General features: G+C 51.0%; 3 protein-coding genes and 1 pseudogene across 3 annotated transcripts; 1 reads left to right on the forward strand and 3 right to left on the reverse strand.

Moving 5' to 3' along the window:
• The first annotated feature begins 327 nt into the window (after positions 1-327).
• Positions 328-632, forward strand: LOC145399986 (histone H4-like; annotated as a pseudogene).
• An 8,276-nt stretch (positions 633-8,908) lies between these two features.
• On the reverse strand, positions 8,909-9,280 carry LOC145399988 (histone H2A-like). The gene has a single exon (XM_080272486.1). It carries the CDS (start codon positions 9,278-9,280, stop codon positions 8,909-8,911), a length of 372 nt encoding a protein of 123 aa, XP_080128612.1.
• Positions 9,281-9,437: 157 nt separating this feature from the next.
• LOC145400146 (uncharacterized) lies at positions 9,438-10,874 on the reverse strand. Its single transcript, XM_080272658.1, has one exon. It carries the CDS (start codon positions 10,872-10,874, stop codon positions 9,438-9,440), a length of 1,437 nt encoding a protein of 478 aa, XP_080128784.1.
• Positions 10,875-14,744: 3,870 nt separating this feature from the next.
• LOC145399989 (histone H3, embryonic-like) lies at positions 14,745-14,975 on the reverse strand. The gene has a single exon (XM_080272487.1). The coding sequence runs from the start codon at positions 14,973-14,975 to the stop codon at positions 14,745-14,747; it is 231 nt and encodes a 76-aa protein (XP_080128613.1).
• Positions 14,976-17,485: the final 2,510 nt, after the last annotated feature.

A 17,485-nucleotide genomic window follows, 5' to 3' on the forward strand; every position in this document is an offset into this window, starting at 1 on the left:
AGATGGATAAGGTTCGTACTTGCACGACCGACACTGCGTTATATAAGGGTGGTCGGCGAGCGGGGTCGTCACACACACCACAAAGCCAGTCAGGAGACAGGACGTGTGTGCTGGGCATTCCCCAGGTCCTGTCCTCCCCACTTACTGTTTTTTAATCAGCCCATACACCACTGACCGGGCTAATGTATGGCCCGGCCTGCACTATATGTGCAGGGAATCTTTCAACGAACGAACGAACGCGGGGTCGTCATCATTGTTGGTGCTGGGAGCGGAGTGGACACTCACTACTACTGGGTCTGAGGAGCAGTAGCAGCAGCTGTTGACACTATGACTGGTCGAGGGAAAGGCGGCAAGGGTCTGGGCAAGGGAGGCGTCAAGCGACACCGTAAGGTGCTTCGTGACAGGGCATCACCAAGCCTGCCATCCGTCGTCTGGCTCGTCGTGGCGGCGTGAAGCGTATCTCGGGCCTGATCTACGAGGAGACCCGCGGTGTTCTCAAGGTGTTCCTCGAGAACGTGATTCGCGATGCTGTCACCTACACTGAGCACGCCAAGCGTAAGACCGTGACCGCGATGGACGTGGTGTACACCCTGAAGAGGCAAGGGCGCACCCTTTACGGCTTCGGCGGTTAAGAGGCTGCGTGCATAACTGCATGGCACTATTCCACCTGGCCACGGCAAAGCACACAATAAACAGCAACCCCTGGACCTCTTTTAGAGGTCCACACCTACTTTCTGTGAAAGAGAATGAATGAAGGCATAGAAGTATAAGTAAATGCAGACGTTGAGCAGGTTAGCTAGCACCATTTTTTTTTTTTTTTTCTTTTAATGTAACAGATATGAAGACATGTAATGCAACCCAACCAACTCTTACCACACCTAACATAACCAAACCAAACCAACCATAACCTAACTGAACCATACCAAACCTCTCTCTCTCTCTGTCTGGCAGTTGTAAAAAAAAAAAAAAAAGGGGGGGGATTAGGCAACTGTCAATATGGCTGCTACATCTTCTAATTGAAATGGACGTCTGCATACGTATACATTATCACTCACTTATTTTGCTGGGCCATTGCTTTCTCTGTCCCTCTGATCTACTCCCCCCCCCCCATTTCAGGAAAGCTTTCTCCATACCTATCAGGGCAATTTCCATCCTGTTGCGAGAGCATCTCCTCTGCTGTACTCCGGGAGTCGCCTCCATAAATCGTGAAGGCAAATCCCACCAATCCAAGGTATTTCTGCCTTCATATGCACGAGCAGCAGCACACTTGAAGGATGCACCTAGAGTAAAGAAGACACAGTCAGTCACGTCGGTGAGGCACCACAAACGGTGCATGATATGAATGCCTAAGTGTTAGACAGACAGAATGTCTGCATATGAACAAGTTATCCCTTGAATTTGTCGCTGTCACGGCCATTTTCTCTAAGTGCCAAAACCCACCAATCACCCATCGTACAAGCATTGCATCAACCGCCATACAACCACTGAGGCCTGAAATCAAATTTAAAATGGATCCGATTGGTACTTGCACGACCGCTAGTGCATTATATAGAAGAGGTGGCTGACAAGGTGGGGACTCCTAGCTCAGACTCTGGTGGGTGAGGTCTGGCCGATTTCTCTCGAGCTCTGAACTCTGGTTCGTTTACTCGTGACGATTTTCGCCTGTTTTCCTCGTTTTTTGCCTGTTTAGGACTTAGTCCCTGGCTTAGAGGAAGAATTTTTGCTACTTTCCAGGTTTTTTCTCGGACTTAGTCTCCGATTGCCTGGGTGTGAGTGGGAGTGTGCGTGTGTTTGTGACTGTGTTTTTTTTTTTTTTTTTTTTTTTTTGGCCTGCCGTTAGTGTCCCTCGCCGTAGTATGACGCCGAACCCTGAAGAGGTGCCGTTAGGGCACTTCCATGAAGGGGGGCCTTTAGGGCCTGGTTATAGGAGGCGGTGAGGGCGGCTCTGTTAGATTAGGGAAGACTCGAAAGGGGCAGTGGCGGGGCCTCCCATCGCCCTTTAGAGGGCGGGGAGCATAGGTTGCCCGTCACTGTAGGGACCTGGCCACTTTTGCTGTTTTTTGTTTGTGCTGTTTGAGTGGTTGTGTGTGTGAGGTGTGTGTGTGTGTGTGTGTGTTTTGAGTTTTTTTTTTTTTTTTGGCTGCTGCTGTGAGCAGATGAAGGGATCCAGCATCCCTAGGCCCCAGGGGCATTCCCGCCTCCCGCTTCCTCAGTCGAGGCCCTCCATCCCGTGTCCTGCCACAGGCACGAAGCGGGAGCGTCACAACTCTGACTCGAGCTCCCACTCGTCAGCTCACGAGGTTTCCTGTGCCAACCCCTCTCTACCCAAGTCTGCGGGAGTGGTACCTCGCTCGCATGGTGCCTCTACCCGTTCTGCTAAGGCAGCCCTCAGACATGAGGCTATGGAGGAGGTTGCACCTGCTCCTCCCTCTCTCTCTTCCACCAAGAGCACTTCAGCTTCCCTACGTGCAGTTGCCAGCCCTAATCCACGGCAAGACACCCCTGTGAACCGAGCCCTCGGTCCGCAGCCTCGCGCTCCCACCTGCGCACCCTCTCATGAGCCTAGGCCAGCTAGGTCTCCTCGTATTCTCGAGCGGCTGGAGGTCCCGTCGGAGGCTCCTGCTGGGACTCAGATCTCCCCCTCTGCTGAACCTGCTCTGCATGATGAAGAGGGTTTCACCCCCGTGGTACGCAAGGGATCGAGGCGTGCTCGCCAGGGAAACGGCCCTTCTCCGGCAGTACGCACTGGGCCTCCCATCAGGGGTCCCTCTGCTGCTCGTCCCTCCGTGACAGTAGCTGTGCGTCCGCCGCCCCGCTCTGCATTCCCAGCTTTCCGTGTGCCGGTACAGGACGGGCATGCGACGAGTTACGACGCCGTCGCTGCACTAGAGCGTCACCTGCCAGGGCTACGCTGCTCCAACCTGATAGGTCGGGATGGAAGCTCGGTGTTGGTGCCGAAGGACGAGGAAGCCTACGACCTCTTAAGAACAGCTCTGCAGGACAAGGCCTGCCCTGTGAAGCTAGTCGAGCTGACGCCCGGCCAACAGTCGACGAAGGCAGTTGTCATGGGTTATCCCTTGAGAATGCCTATGAAGATCCTGCTTCACCACCCTCAGGTCGAAGAGGCAACCCGCTGCCAGAGAGCGCGGACCCGGGAGGAGACTCGACAGGTCATTGTCACCCTGCGGGGTCCTCTGATCCCTGCGATCGACCTGGGGAACTGGGGAACATATCACCTTCGCCCTTTCACCCCGGAGCCACTCCGTTGCTACCGCTGCCAGCGCTACGGGCACCACCGTGCCAACTGCAACCGCCCCGTCATCTGCGGCATGTGCAGTGCCCCCCACGACACGGACGAGTGCCTGCAGCGGTACAAGGCAAACCAGCCGATTGCGGCCAAGTGTCCCAACTGCGCAGGACGACATCACGCCTGGCACCCCAGCTGCCCCGCGAGGGTACAAAGAGTGAACCAGGGTCGGGAGAGGCAGGTTGCTTTTGTGAAGGAAAATCAGGCCATCAGCACCACTCCAGCTCCCCCCGGCACCTGCATCTGGGGACAACAGCGCCGCCCTCCCAGTCAGCGTCCACCACCTCTCAGCGACCAGGAGTTCCCTCCATTGCCCTCGGCTCTTACTATGGTCCAGACCACAGCAGAGGTTCACCGCCAACAGCCGCCTGTCTCGCCACCACTTCCCACGGTCGTGCCAAGTCAGCCACTGACGCTTCCGCCACCAGTACCTGGCTCTACACCCAGCCCACCCACTGCTGCTGCTCCACCAGTCCTTGCGTTCACGGTGGAGGATCTGCGGGACCTGGGTTCCCAAATTGCAGTGGCCGTTGCCCAAGCAGTGTCCCTCAAACTGGGGATCACCCTCAAGGCGGCCTCCATCGCCTCCGCAGCCGATCGCAACATCGATCGCACAATTGCCAGGAAGCAGCATGGTCCCGACACCCATCCTGCCCCTCGACGTCCGGCTCGCTCAACAGGGGGACCACGGACTCCCCCCCGCAAGCCGGCTCGCTCTTTCAAGCGAGCCAAGCCCAGGAAGGCCGCTGCTCTGTCTTCCACCCCTCAGCAGAGTTGGCCTCGCCCCCTTCCAGAGCAACAACCAATGCACGTCATGGCACCCTCGACAGCCATGGCCTCACCTCCGTTGCTGGAGGACGTCCGTCTCTGTCTGTCTCCGGACGGCAGGACGGCTCCCCCCTTCGACTCCTTCAGTGGAACTGTCTAGGAGCACGGAGCAAGCTCCCGCTCTTGTAGGAGGCGGCTGTGAGGGACCGCCCCCATATCATATTACTGCAGGAGACCCTGCTCCCAGACAGTTCCACATTTCGTCTCACGGGTTACACCACCCATCTCCTCCCGTACGTTCGTGGCGTCACACGGGGATGTGCCGTTCTGGTTCAGGACCACATTGAGTGCACAGACTGTGAACCTCCTCCTTTCTGTGGACCTGATGTGGAGGTTCTGGGCGTGGTTCTCCACCTGGTTACGTCGTCCCTGACGGTATACAACATGTACCGAAGTCACAGGGGCTCCCTGGAGATGGGAGATTTGTTCTCCCAGGCTGCCAGGGGCACTGTGTATGTCGGGGGCGACTTTAACGCCCACCACGCCTTGCTTTCATCGCCTCTCCCGTCCAATGATGCAGGGCGGCACATCTCTTTGGTACTGGAGGAGATGGATGGTGTATCTCTCTTAAATGATACAAAGGTCGCTACTCATGTGGCTGGGGGCCGTCTCGACCTATCCTTTGTGTCGTCCCCTCTGGCTGGATCTGCGACATGGTCACTTCACCCCCACCTCACTAGTGATCATTTCGCAGTTGCAGTTACACTACCAATGCCTCCACTCCCACCTCCCCCTCTCCCTCCACCGAGGTGGGATCTCCGCAGGGCTGACTGGCCGGTTTTTGGCCGTGTGTTAGCTGCGGCCTTTGAGGCATCTCCTCCTGCCCCGGACCTCGAGAGTCGAGCAGATCAGGTAGCCCGTGCTTTTTCCCAGGCTGCCTCTCTCACTATTCCTCTGCAGCGACGATCCACGCGGTGCTATCGGGACGGCTGGATTTACTGCGACAGGGTCAGGGAGCTGAATCACAGGCTCAATGCAGCACGCAGGCAGTACCGGCGGTGCCGTACATCCCCTCACCGTCGGTGCTTGGCTGCTGTCACACGCCATGTGACGTTGGAGAAGCGTCGCCTTAAGGAGGAGGCGTGGATTAGATGGTGTCGAACCTTGGATTCTCACTCCACTCTCCGTGAGATGTGGAGGAGGATCCAGTCCATCTCTGATCCACGTCCACCTCGACCACCGTCACACCCTGACCCTGCTGCTGAAGCCAGCCATCTTGCTCAGCATTTCGCGGATCGTTCTGCTTCCCACAATCTTCCGCAACCCGTCCGAGCCCTACAGGAGCAGTTGTCGGCTTCTCGTGTCGCTGCTGTACAGGCTGCTTGTGCCAGACCTGACCCCGCTGATCCTCCCATCACCAGCAGGGAGCTTCATAAGGCGCTGCGACACAGAACCGACACTGCACCTGGCCTCGATGGGCTCGTCTACTCGCTCTTGTCTCATGCTGGAGATTGTGGTAGTGAGAGACTGCTTGGTCTGTTCAATCTCTCGTGGTCTGAGAGCCGTTTGCCGAGGTCGTGGAAGACAGCTATCATCCACCCGATTCCAAAGCCTCACGATCCCGACGCCATGCGCCCTATCTCGCTCCTTAGCTGTGTGGCTAAGACAGCAGAAAGGGTTGTGCGTGCCCGCCTTGCCTGGCGTCTGGGACCGTTGCACCCGAGGACTTTTGCATACCATCCTGGCAGGAGTGCTTCTCACTGCCTTGCTTCCTTCCTCGGGGAGCTTCGAGGTGGACGGGGGATGGCAGTCTTCCTCGACCTCGAAAAAGCCTTTGAGCTGGCAAGCCCTCTAGCCATCCAGGCAGCCCTTGAGGCCCGGGGAGTTGGGGGTAGACTTCTCTCATGGGTGGGGGATTTCTTTTTGCACAGGTCGGCAGGGGTCAGGTTTCAAGGGGAGCTCTCACCGTTTTACCACCATCTTAACGGCACGCCCCAAGGGAGTGTTCTCAGCCCCTTGCTTTTCAATGTCCTTGTTGAAGGGCTATTAACGGTGGATTATGGTCCCGGCGTGACTCTGCTGGTGTATGCTGACGATTTGGCACTGGTCTTTTCGAGGGGGGACTGTTTCACCCAGGCACCCGCTGCTCTTTCTCGGCTACACGCCAAGTGTAATGAACTCGGGCTGAAGGTCAACCTCGGGAAGACCAAGTGCCTACCTTTCGGTCTCCGCCCTCCAGACCGTCCTCTCTTGCTTGATGGCTGCAGCATTGAGCTGGTCACGCTCCACCGCTACCTGGGCGTCTATTTTGATGCTGGCCTCACTTTCGCCAAGCACATCAGGTACCTGCGGAAGCAGGCTGCCACCCGAACTTCTGCTCTGCGTTATCTGTCTCGTCGCAGTCTAGGGGCATCCTATAACGTGTTACGCACCTTTTTTGTCCACGCTATCCGCTCTCTTGTGGACTATAGTGCCATATGTCTCACCAGCCTTGCCCCACATGTCTCTCAGTCCTTGGAGGTCCTTCAAAATGAGGCACTCCGCACCATGCTACATGCGCCACGCTGGACAAGGTTGGTTAACCTACGTCTGGAGAGTGGTTTTCCTTCACTGGCTCATAGAATTGCATTGCGTGCAACAGCTGAAACAATCCGGCTTGTGCATCGCCATCCGCACCTGCCGGTCTCGGCTTTACTGCGGCATTTAGCAGGCCGACCCCCTGACCCGCTTACTCGCCGTGACTGGGCTCGTGCCACTACAGCCCTACTACAGGATTTGGGCGTGGCTTCGGAGGTGTGCAGTGATCCTGAGGTAGACTGTCCAGGTTACTTGCCTCCTCCCCCCTGGTCGCCCCCCCCTTTCACTGTTGTCTATCCCTCAGTGCCCAAGCCTCGCCACTCCATTCCAGCAGTTCTTCGGCAGGTCAGTCTTTGTAGCATCTCTACTGTCAACTCAACAGCTTCGGCAGTCTATTATACGGACGGCTCAGTCTCATCCGATGGCTCAGCGGGGGCGGCTTTTGCTTTGACTTTTCCTTTTGGACCATACACTGAATCCTGGCGCATCTCCACGGGGGTCTCAGCCTTACAGGCGGAGCTGGTGGCTCTTCTCGGTGCCTTGCGTCATGCTTACCGGCATCAGCATCAGCGAGTCGTTCTGCACACTGACTCACTCTCTGCCCTTCAGTGTCTGGAGTCTCTCGCGCTTACATCTCACCGTTTCCTACTAACAGCTATATATACTGTTGCGTCTTTCATTCAGCAGCGTGGTGGCTCAGTGATTTTTCACTGGGTCCCTGGACATGTTGGCGTTTGGGGGAATGAACTGGCAGATACAACTGCACGTGCGGCTAGCACCCTCCCTGCTGTCACATTTCCGCTTCGCCCCTGTGCCACCCGTGTCCTCTCAGAGGTGTATGCCACTATCTACAGGCGTACCAGGGATGAGCATGAACTCTGTATTCCCGAGGGATCACGCTCGGCTGCCTGGTATGCGGCGGCCACATCTTATTCACCTCTTCCAATACCAACTGGATTACCCAACTTTATTCTAGTTAGGATTAGGCGTCTCCGCTTAGGTTTCCTGTGCTACCGCCAGGTTGCCGGCTTGGAGCCTGACCCATGCCCCCATTGCTATGCATGGTCCGCCGATCCTTTATCCCATTACTTACTAGACTGTCCGGCCACAGCGCTGCTTCTTGCAGGTCCTGGCGGAGGCTTCCCTCGTACTGGGGATGATGTCTTTGATGCAGCTAGGGTTGTTGGCAATGCATCTTTTCAGAGAATTTTGCGCACTGTGCGGGACTACCCTCCTCCTTGGTAATTCTCTCAGGCATTGATCCTGTTTTTTTTTTTTTGTTTTTTTTTTTTTTTAAGGCTTTTCTCTGACGGGCTCTTACTTTGCCCGTGCCCCACCAAGTGTGGGTAAATATCAAACAACAACAACAACGACAAGGTGGCTGATACTCCCCTCCCAACAGTTTTGATAAGCAGGCCTTCACCGGAGCTCGCAGTTCGATGGGTGGTGGTGGTGGTGGTGGTGGTGCTGCTGCTGATGATGATGATGATGATTATTATTATTATTAATCTTGATGATGATGATGATATGATGATGATGATGATGAATGAATGAATAGATGAATAGATGGTGGTGGTGGTGGTTTTTGATTGTGTAGTAACTAGTTGTTGCAATACTACTCATAATGACGAGAGAAATGAATGAAGAGTATTTTCTTCATTATTGCTCTTATTTGCGGGTGTTAAATCCATCATCCATGGTCGTCACCACACGGCTAATATATATATATATATATATATATATATATATATATATATATATATATATATATAGATATACTGTTGTATCACCATTTCCTCTGCCACTGAACGACCTTGTCCATTCCTTCGATGGTGGGAGAACAGCCATCATCATCATCATCACCTATGTTTTCATTCATCCACCCGACCAGGCAGTTAGGAGGCATAATTCTACAGGACAGTATTATGCACGTGCAGTTGGGAACGGGACAAGACTCTATGTAGTAGTGGGAATAATATTATTATTATTAATCCACCTTCACTGATGTCAGTAGCTTCTTGCATGCAACCGAACGTAAATATAGTCACAGACACATGCCAGCATTCAACACATACCACGTTATAGGCACATACACACAGACACAAACATACAGTATACCAACACATTCATCCATACACAAAGATGATGATGATGATGATGATGTTGGGCAATGCCAAAGTCTATTCTCTCTCAAGAAACGAATGTGGCTCCTAAAGGAGCCGATGGAGGTGAAGAAGAAGGATTTCTTGGAAGCATTTACTTCTTCTCCGTCTTCTTGGGGAGCAGCACAGCCTGGATGTTAGGCAGGACACCTCCCTGGGCGATGGTGACGCCAGAGAGGAGCTTGTTGAGCTCCTCATCATTACGGATAGCCAACTGCAGGTGACGGGGAATGAGACGAGTCTTCTTGTTGTCACGGGCTGCGTTGCCAGCCAGCTCAAGCACTTCAGCTGCTAGGTACTCCATGACTGCAGCCAAGTAGACGGGAGCACCAGCACCCACACGCTCGGCGTAATTGCCTTTACGAAGGAGACGGTGGATCCTGCCGACGGGGAACTGGAGCCCAGCCCTGCTAGATCGAGACTTGGACTTTCCCTTCACCTTGCCTCCCTTGCCACGTCCGGACATGCTGCTGCTGCTGGAGTAGTAGGACCTTCAGGAGAAGACTAATGCGTCACCTGCCGTTGTTGTTGTTGTTTGAATATTTGCCCCACCAAAAATGGTGGGGACACGGGCAAACAAGAGAGCCCGTCAGAGTTGCGCATGAGGCGCTAACCTTGAATTATCAAGGGGGAGGGTAGTCCCTGACCGTTTGGAGTAGAATATGGAGGGGAGCACGGGCGACAATGCCAGCAGCATCCATAGAGTCATCTCCAGACCGTGCCAGTGCTGTGTCAGGTTGAGGCCTAAGCATGGTAGTGGCAGGGCAGTGAAGCAGATAGTGAATAAGCGGCTCCATAGAACTAGCTAGACAGTGGGCACACGGTTCTGGCTCTGCGCCCATAATCTGCCTGTAACCAGGGAACCCCAGACGCAAGCGCCTTAGCCGCACTAGAAGATAATTAGGTGTACTTGGAGGAGGTGACAGCAGGGAATAGGACGTGGCTGAGGCATACCAGGTAGCCGAGCGAGAGCCCTTCGTTACCCAAAGCCGATGATCCTCAATAGATTGCCTGCCGATTGTAGCATTTAGAGTGTGGATGAGGTGCGATGGGCCGGGGCGCAGTGGAAATGTTATATCAGGGAGAGAGCAAGCTGCCCGTGCTGCATCATCCGCAAGCTCATTGCCGCGGATACCAACATGTCCAGGGAGCCAGTGGAGGATGATATTAGCACCCCTGCGGACAAGAAGGGATGCAAATGTATAGATGGCCATGAGAAGAAAGATATTGTCCCGAAGGGAAAAGGAGCGGAGTCTGTGCAGGGAGGAAAGAGAGTCAGTATGAATAATGACTCGGTGGCGATGATGGTGATGGGTGTGTCGCAAGGCACCCAAGATGGCAGCAAGCTCTGCTTGGAAAGCTGAGACACCCTGGGAGAGTCGCCAAGACTCTACCAGTTGGCCAGAAACAAAGGCCGCCCCAGCAGAGCCATCAGATGAAACTGAGCCATCAGTGAAGTAGACGGCCGAGTCCGGTAAGGCTAGAGTCGCTACTCGGCTTAGACCCTCCTGACGGAGGAGTGCAGGAAAGGATGAACGAGGTTTAGCCTCCAAGGGACCAAAAAAGTGAAAAAGCGGGGGATCCCATGGTGGTGGTTCCGCATATCCCGGAAAAGGGGAGACAGGATCCTGACAGAGGCTCTCTGCAGCTCCCAACCCACGAACAATGGCAGCTGTATTGCGGGCCCAGTCATGCTGAGGGGCCTGTGCAGGTGGTCGACACATGAGCCTTTTTAAGAGTGCCGAGACAGGCAGGTGGGGCCGGCACTGCACCAGCTGTAGAGTGATGAGCACCACTCGTAGCTCAATATGACGTGCAAGAGATGGCAAGCCACCCTCCATTCGCAGATTGACAACCCGGGTCCAACGTGGAGCACCCAGCATGACACGGAGGGCATCGTTCTGGATGACCTCCAGAGATCGAGACACTGGTGGAGTGAGGCCAGTCAGACAGGTGGCGCTGTAGTCCATCAGAGATCGGATGGCGTGAATATAAAAAGTCCGGAGGACAGAAAATGATGCCCCCAAAGTCCGCCTGGAGAGATATCTAAGAGCAGCCATTCGGGTGGAAGCACGTTCCCTCAGATACTGAACGTGACACGCAAAGGTGAGACCCCCATCTAGCCAGACCCCCAGATACTGGTGGACGGTGACCAGGGAGAGCTGATGACCTCCAAGCAGCAGTGGAAAGTCGGGGGGGCGGAGGCCAAAAGGCAGACACTTCGTCTTGGCGGAATTGATCTTTAGGCCTAGCTCGGTGCACTTGGCATGCAGCCAAGAAAGGGCCAAGTCCGCCTGTGTGTAGCAGTCTCTCCTCGTGAAGACGAGGGCCAGATCGTCAGCATAGCAGACAAGACTTATGCCAGGCCCATATTCCACAGTTAGGAGCTCCTCCATCAGGACATTAAAGAGGAGAGGGCTCAAAACGCTTCCCTGGGGGGTGCCATTAGGATGAGGATGAAAAGGGGAGAGGTGCCCCTGAAAGCGGACCCCCGCAGTGCGGTCACTGAAAAAGTCCCGGACCCAGGATATGAGCCTGCCCCCTACTCCCCTGGCCGCAAGAGCCGCCAAGATAACAGTGGGGTTTGCCAGTTCGAAGGCCTTCTCGAGGTCGAGGAAGATGGCCATCCCCCGTCCGCCCCTCAGCTCCCCAAGGAATGATGCAAGGCAGTGGGTGGCACTCCTGCCTGGATGATAGGCATAAATCCTTGGGTGCACCACAAGATTTTCGATAAAAAGGGGAAAGACAGACTTACCAATTTTCCTCTCAGGAACTCTGGTTTATCAGCTTTCTCTCTCTCTCTCTCTTTCTTTCTTTTCGGCAACGGTGGTTTGGGATGGGCACGTAGGCACAATCGAAATGTTTTGAACTAGGGTTGGGGGTTAAAACAATAGAGTCAAAATAAGAGAGTAAATAGGGGCGTGCGGGCCTTCTTATTCATATGAAGAACCAACAACAACGTACCGTCGCCCCAAGAAGTGACGGTACAGTTTCAGATTGCTTCGGTCACTCTCCACTGCCATACGTTCTAGGAAAACAGTGAATATAAGGTAAACATTCAATGCCTTCATCACGTCATGCCAAATAACGTATATATTATATCGTGCAAATAATGATGTAAAATGAATAACAGGAGGCAGTGATATATTAGATGGTAACACTTAGTTATCTTTCCCGATCTGAATGAATGTGAAATGTATTAACTTCGCGCGCGGTGGCCAGTACGCCTAAAACTCCCAGTCCTTTTTTTTTTTTTTTCCTGAACAGAAAATGCTTATTCGGAAGTTTTGAACTCAATGATTTCTTTATGAACCTCTGCATTTTATTACTCTTGCGAATCGATTATGCACTGAGGATATCAGACACTGACAGAAGGTAGCATTCTCCAAGGAGCTCCGATTCTAATCTAGGCAGATTTCGATTTTTTTTTTTTTTTCCACCGATAGCCCTCTGTCTTATATGAAATAATCCTGAGATTTTTCTTCGGGGGAAACTGGCCAAAGGCAGTGTAATAACTGCATGTCCTTGAGTGAATCTTATCTCCTTTCGTGCGTGTTGTCCGAAACATTTAAAATAGCTTACCGGCTTACGCCTCCTTCCCGCTTTCTGTCGTCGTCCATGGAGACATTGGAAACGGAAGTAAATGACTTTAAATTATTCCCTAGTATTGTACGGAAATTATTTTCTAAATAATATTTATTCATATCCAATGTTTATTGAAGCTCCCTTTGGTTCATTCTTACGCTACCCAAACGTCACTGTCTGTTACCATGCTAGATTTGAACTCCACAACATATTTATTCCCGACTCTTCCTGAGCGACAGTTGTGAAATATCACTTAGTTCCGTTTAGGAATTCCTATTATCGTAACGAACCAACTGCTTCCTACAATACTTTTGAAATATAGAGATAATTGGTCATGGATTTATTGTTTCTTGTAACAATTTTACGTATTAGGTTTCACCTCGTACAGATATAAGGAAGAGTAGGGACACTATCGCTGACCGAAAACTTCTAGATACTCTGCCGGCACTTCTTAGGCCGCCTGTACCAACCAACACACTCAACAGGCGTACAGTAAATACAGGCATGAATGACATCGTATCATGCCTATTCATGTCAGCCTATAATATGTAGGTACATACAACAACACATGTGCACAAATACATTTATACTATGTACGCAGTGACCTACACATGTACCTAAGTCATGCTCACATACACACAAGCCCTCATACGTCCGTACACACAGACATACATGCTCACAAAGACACACACATACACATACGTACAGTATAAACATAGATACATACATACATACACACGCACAACTACAGTTAAAAATCGATGGGTTCAGGTTCACTTTTTTTTTCTTCCCCCCCCCCCAAGTATATTAACTGAAGGATTTACCGTGCGTTCGTGGCCACTGTCAAACCTTCATGACGGGTACAGAGCATCTCCTAATCCGCAGCGGGAATGAGGGCGTGACTGAATCGGTCAGGAAGTAAACGAAACAGGCAGATAACGATAACAGATCAACAAAAGAAATAAACGAATAGGTAAGTTCCTCTCCCCCCCGCCCAAAACAAGTAAATGAATGATTGAAAAAAGGATGAATGAATGAATGAATGCATGTATGTAAGTATATAAGTATAGTTCATTCGTCTGTGTGTGTGTGTGTGTGTGTGTGTGTGTGTGTGTCCTCAAACGTCCGTACACAGACATACATGCTCAGACACACAAATACATACGTACAGTATGAACATACATACACATGCACAACTGCAGGCGAGAATCGATGGGTTCATTTTTTTTTTTTTTCCAGCATAGTAACTGAAGGATTCATCTTGCGTTCATGACGGATAGAGAGCATCTCCTAATATGCGGCGGAAATACCTTTCTCGTTGTGCAAACCTGTGTACGTTTATGAGGGCGTGAGTGAGTCGCTGAGTAAGTCAAAGAAACGCAAATAACGACAACAAAAACTGCGACGTGAACAACAGATCAACCAAAGAAATAAACGAATAGGCAAGTTCCCCCTCCCCCCCCAAAAAAAAGTAAATGAATGATTGAAAAAAGGATGAATGAATGAATGCATGTATGTAAGTATATAAGTACAGTTCATTCGTCTGTGTGTGTGTGTGTGTGTGTGTGTGTGTGTGTGTGTGTCCTCATACGCCCATACACACAGACATACATGCTCACAGACACACAAATACATACGTACAGTATAAACATACATACACACGCACAACTGCAGGTGAAAATCGATGGGTTCAGATTCACTTTTTTTTTTTTTTTCCAGCATAGTAACTGAAGGATTCATCTTGCGTTCATGACGGATAGAGAGCATCTCCTAATATGCAACGGGAATGCCTTTCTCGTTGTGCAAACCTGTGTACCTTTATGAGGGCGTGAGTGAGTCGCTGAGTAAGTCAAAGAAAGGAAATAACGACAACAAAAACTGCGACGTGAACAACAGATCAATCAAAGAAATAAACGAATAGGCAAGTTTTCCCCCCCTACCCCCTTCCCCCCCAAAAAAAAAAGAAAGTAAATTAAAAAAAAAAAAAAAATGAATGCATGTAAGTAATGGAGTTCAATCGTGTGTAAGCATGCTTCGCTGCGGAAAAGCAAGAGCTGATACATGCAAACCTAAACTGAGGGTCTGTCATCATCTCTCTTTGAAGAAGGGTTTTGGCCCTGAAAAGGGCCGAGATTTCTTTCGAAGGAGGTTGGGGGCCTCTCGCCTTAGGCGCGCTCGCCACGGATGCGGCGGGCCAGCTGGATGTCCTTAGGCATGATTGTTACACGCTTGGCGTGGATGGCACACAGGTTGGTGTCCTCAAAGAGACCGACCAAATAGGCCTCAGACGCCTCCTGCAGAGCCATGACGGCAGAGGACTGGAAGCGCAGGTCAGTCTTGAAGTCCTAGTCAATCTCACGGACAAGACGCTGGAATAGCAGCTTCCTTATAAGCAGCTCAGTGCTCTTCTGGTAGCGACGGATCTCACGCAGGGCCACAGTGCCAGGCCTGTAACGGTGGGGTTTCTTGACGCCGCCGGTGGCAGGGGCGGACTTGCGAGCGGCTTTGGTGGCCAGCTGCTTGCGAGGGGCCTTGCCTCCAGTGGACTTACGCGCAGTCCGCTTGGTACGAGCCATGGCGCGCGACTGAGGAGGGAGCTGTGAGACGAGCGAGAGTGTTGGCGCGCCGCGTTGTTGTTGTTGTTGTTCGATTTCCTCCCCTGTTAGAGAGGGCCGGGCCTTCATTTGTCCCAGTCAGTGAATGGGGCTGAGTTGTAACAGTTCGCGGTAAATTTTTACTTTTACTCCCGCACGGCATTTTTGCATGGAATTTTCATTTTCCTAGTATTTTCAGTGTAATTCATTTTAATTTGACCTTCATTTCTGTCGGAAATCACTCGTTTTTGAGTTACACCCCCCCCACCCCCAATGTTTCATTGTTGAACAGGAGGTTCTGGCAGGTTGGATTACGCAAAAACGAGTGATTTCCGACAGAAATGAAGGTCAAATTCAAATGAATTACACTGAAAATACTGGGAATATGAAAATTCCATGCAAAAGCCTAACCTTGTTGAAATAAACCTAACCTAACCATACTTAAACCGGTAAATTTTTAGAAGTGGACAGTACACCCCCTTGGTAGTGCAATATATTTTTCTGGCAGTTTTTGATGCGATATCGAATGTTTCTGACCTTCATTTTCGTCGGAAATGCCTCATTTCCCCTCTTTTCCAATCATGAACTTTGATTGGACAAGTAGGTGAAATCAAGCATTTTCCCAAAAAAGTGAAGTAAAAAACAACTCAATCGCATCAAAATCCACCAGAAAAATATAATTTTAAGCTTCTTATCGACCTCGTGTTTCCTAACTGGGGGGCTCCGCCCCCCAGACCCCCCTTACATTAACCTAACCTAACCTAACCTATCCTAGGGGAATGCTTACCTAGAGATACGATGGTCCAGGACGAGAGTCGTCCGTTCCTTGCGTCTTTTCTTGGTCTTATTCAAATAAAAAGTATGCCTACACCGCCAGATCTTGTCTTTTTCTCTAAAAACTAAGTCTGTATTATGTTCTGGGCACTTTGGAGCTGTAGATCTAATTACTTCATGGTCTTTCAAGAACGATATGGCACTATCTTCGTTTTCATAAAACGTAGCGAAAGCTTTCATGTAATTTAACTCGCACCAGTTACAGACCACCATAGCGCAATGACTTAGTTCTGGGGACTGACGAAGTTTCAAAATTTGAAATTCGAGGGGAAATGAAAAGGATGCACTTGATTGGCTATTGTCTATTGAATGTGATTGGTTGAAGCCGACTTACTTGCCCAGTTCCACCCACGCAGCGGTAACGCACGTACTAACACACACCCTACCCTTACTAACGCACGCACGAACACACATAATATCCTAGCCTCCACTCCGTCAACATGTCCGCCCGCCTCTGTCAGGTACATTAGTTAGTGGTTAATTAAACTAGTAAAATGAAATTTGCGACGGGTAGGACACACTCTGCGTTGCTAAGTATCATATTCAAAGTAAGATAATGGAAGAAAATGTGCCCGGTGCCGTACGGGAGTAATTATACAATAATACCCAGTTCGCCATCTTGATGGCTATGGGCGTTTTTTTTTTTTTTTTTTTTTTTTAATATATAGAGTGTCGTCACAAGTGCATCCTGTGTCTGCACACGTAGGTGTAAAATAACATCCACGCATGCAGGCACAAACACACTAGTGAACGGGAAAGGGGGAGGGGATTAGCGGTAGTGGGGATTAGCGGTAAATCTGCCGTTAGAACGGGGGCGGGGAGAGCTTAACTGTTTCACTCAGGGTTGAAAGGGGCGTAGTGGCAATTACTGTGGCGGCTGCCTGCCTGAGTGATGCTTCTATTTGTGGTGTAATATTTACGAGTGGGATGTCTGGGTTAGGTGGGTTGGCAGGTCTTTTAAGTTTACGAGTGGCTTGGCAGCGTAGGATGTAGTGGAGGAGCGGGAAGGGGGTGTCAGCGTTGCAAAGGTCACAGGAATGCGTTTGTGCTCCGCCTGTTTGCATTTGTGCCTTGCACTTATAACCAAGGCGTAGTCGTCTTATTTTTTTAATTGTTTTATTGTTTGAATGGCGGTTGATGTTTAATGGTACGTACTTGGTTGCCTTAGCGTACCAAATAGCAGAGGGGGAGCCGGCTTGGGCTTGGCTTTCATGCTCTTTATGATTGATTTCTATTGCCCTTTTTTTAATTGTGTTTTTGATTTGATTTATGCTGGGGGCAATATCTCTCTGTATGTGTGGGAATTCAGTGGCTTCTCTTGCCAGACGATCAGCTGACTCGTTGCCAGAAATACCTACGTGGCTGGGGATCCAGTGGATCGTGATTGATCCGCCAGCATTTCGTATTTCTTGGGCGGTGGCTTTAATGTTCGTTATGAGTTTTACGTTGTCTGTCTGTTCTCGTTTAGATAACGTTTGGATGGCGCACTTGGAATCTGTGTGAATTATGATATCTGATGTTGGCTAGATTTCAAGTGCGTCATCCATTGCTGCTAATATTGCTGTCAATTCTATTTGTAAGGTGGAGGCGCCATCTGGGACACGTAGTCCATATGAGTTGTTACGGCTCACCACAGCGGCTCCTGTTTTGTTGTTATT

Source organism: Coenobita brevimanus, chromosome 51, assembly GCF_032717465.1.
Source record: "Coenobita brevimanus isolate Jiangsu-jjx chromosome 51, ASM3271746v2, whole genome shotgun sequence".
NCBI classification, from domain to species: Eukaryota; Metazoa; Arthropoda; class Malacostraca; order Decapoda; family Coenobitidae; genus Coenobita; species Coenobita brevimanus.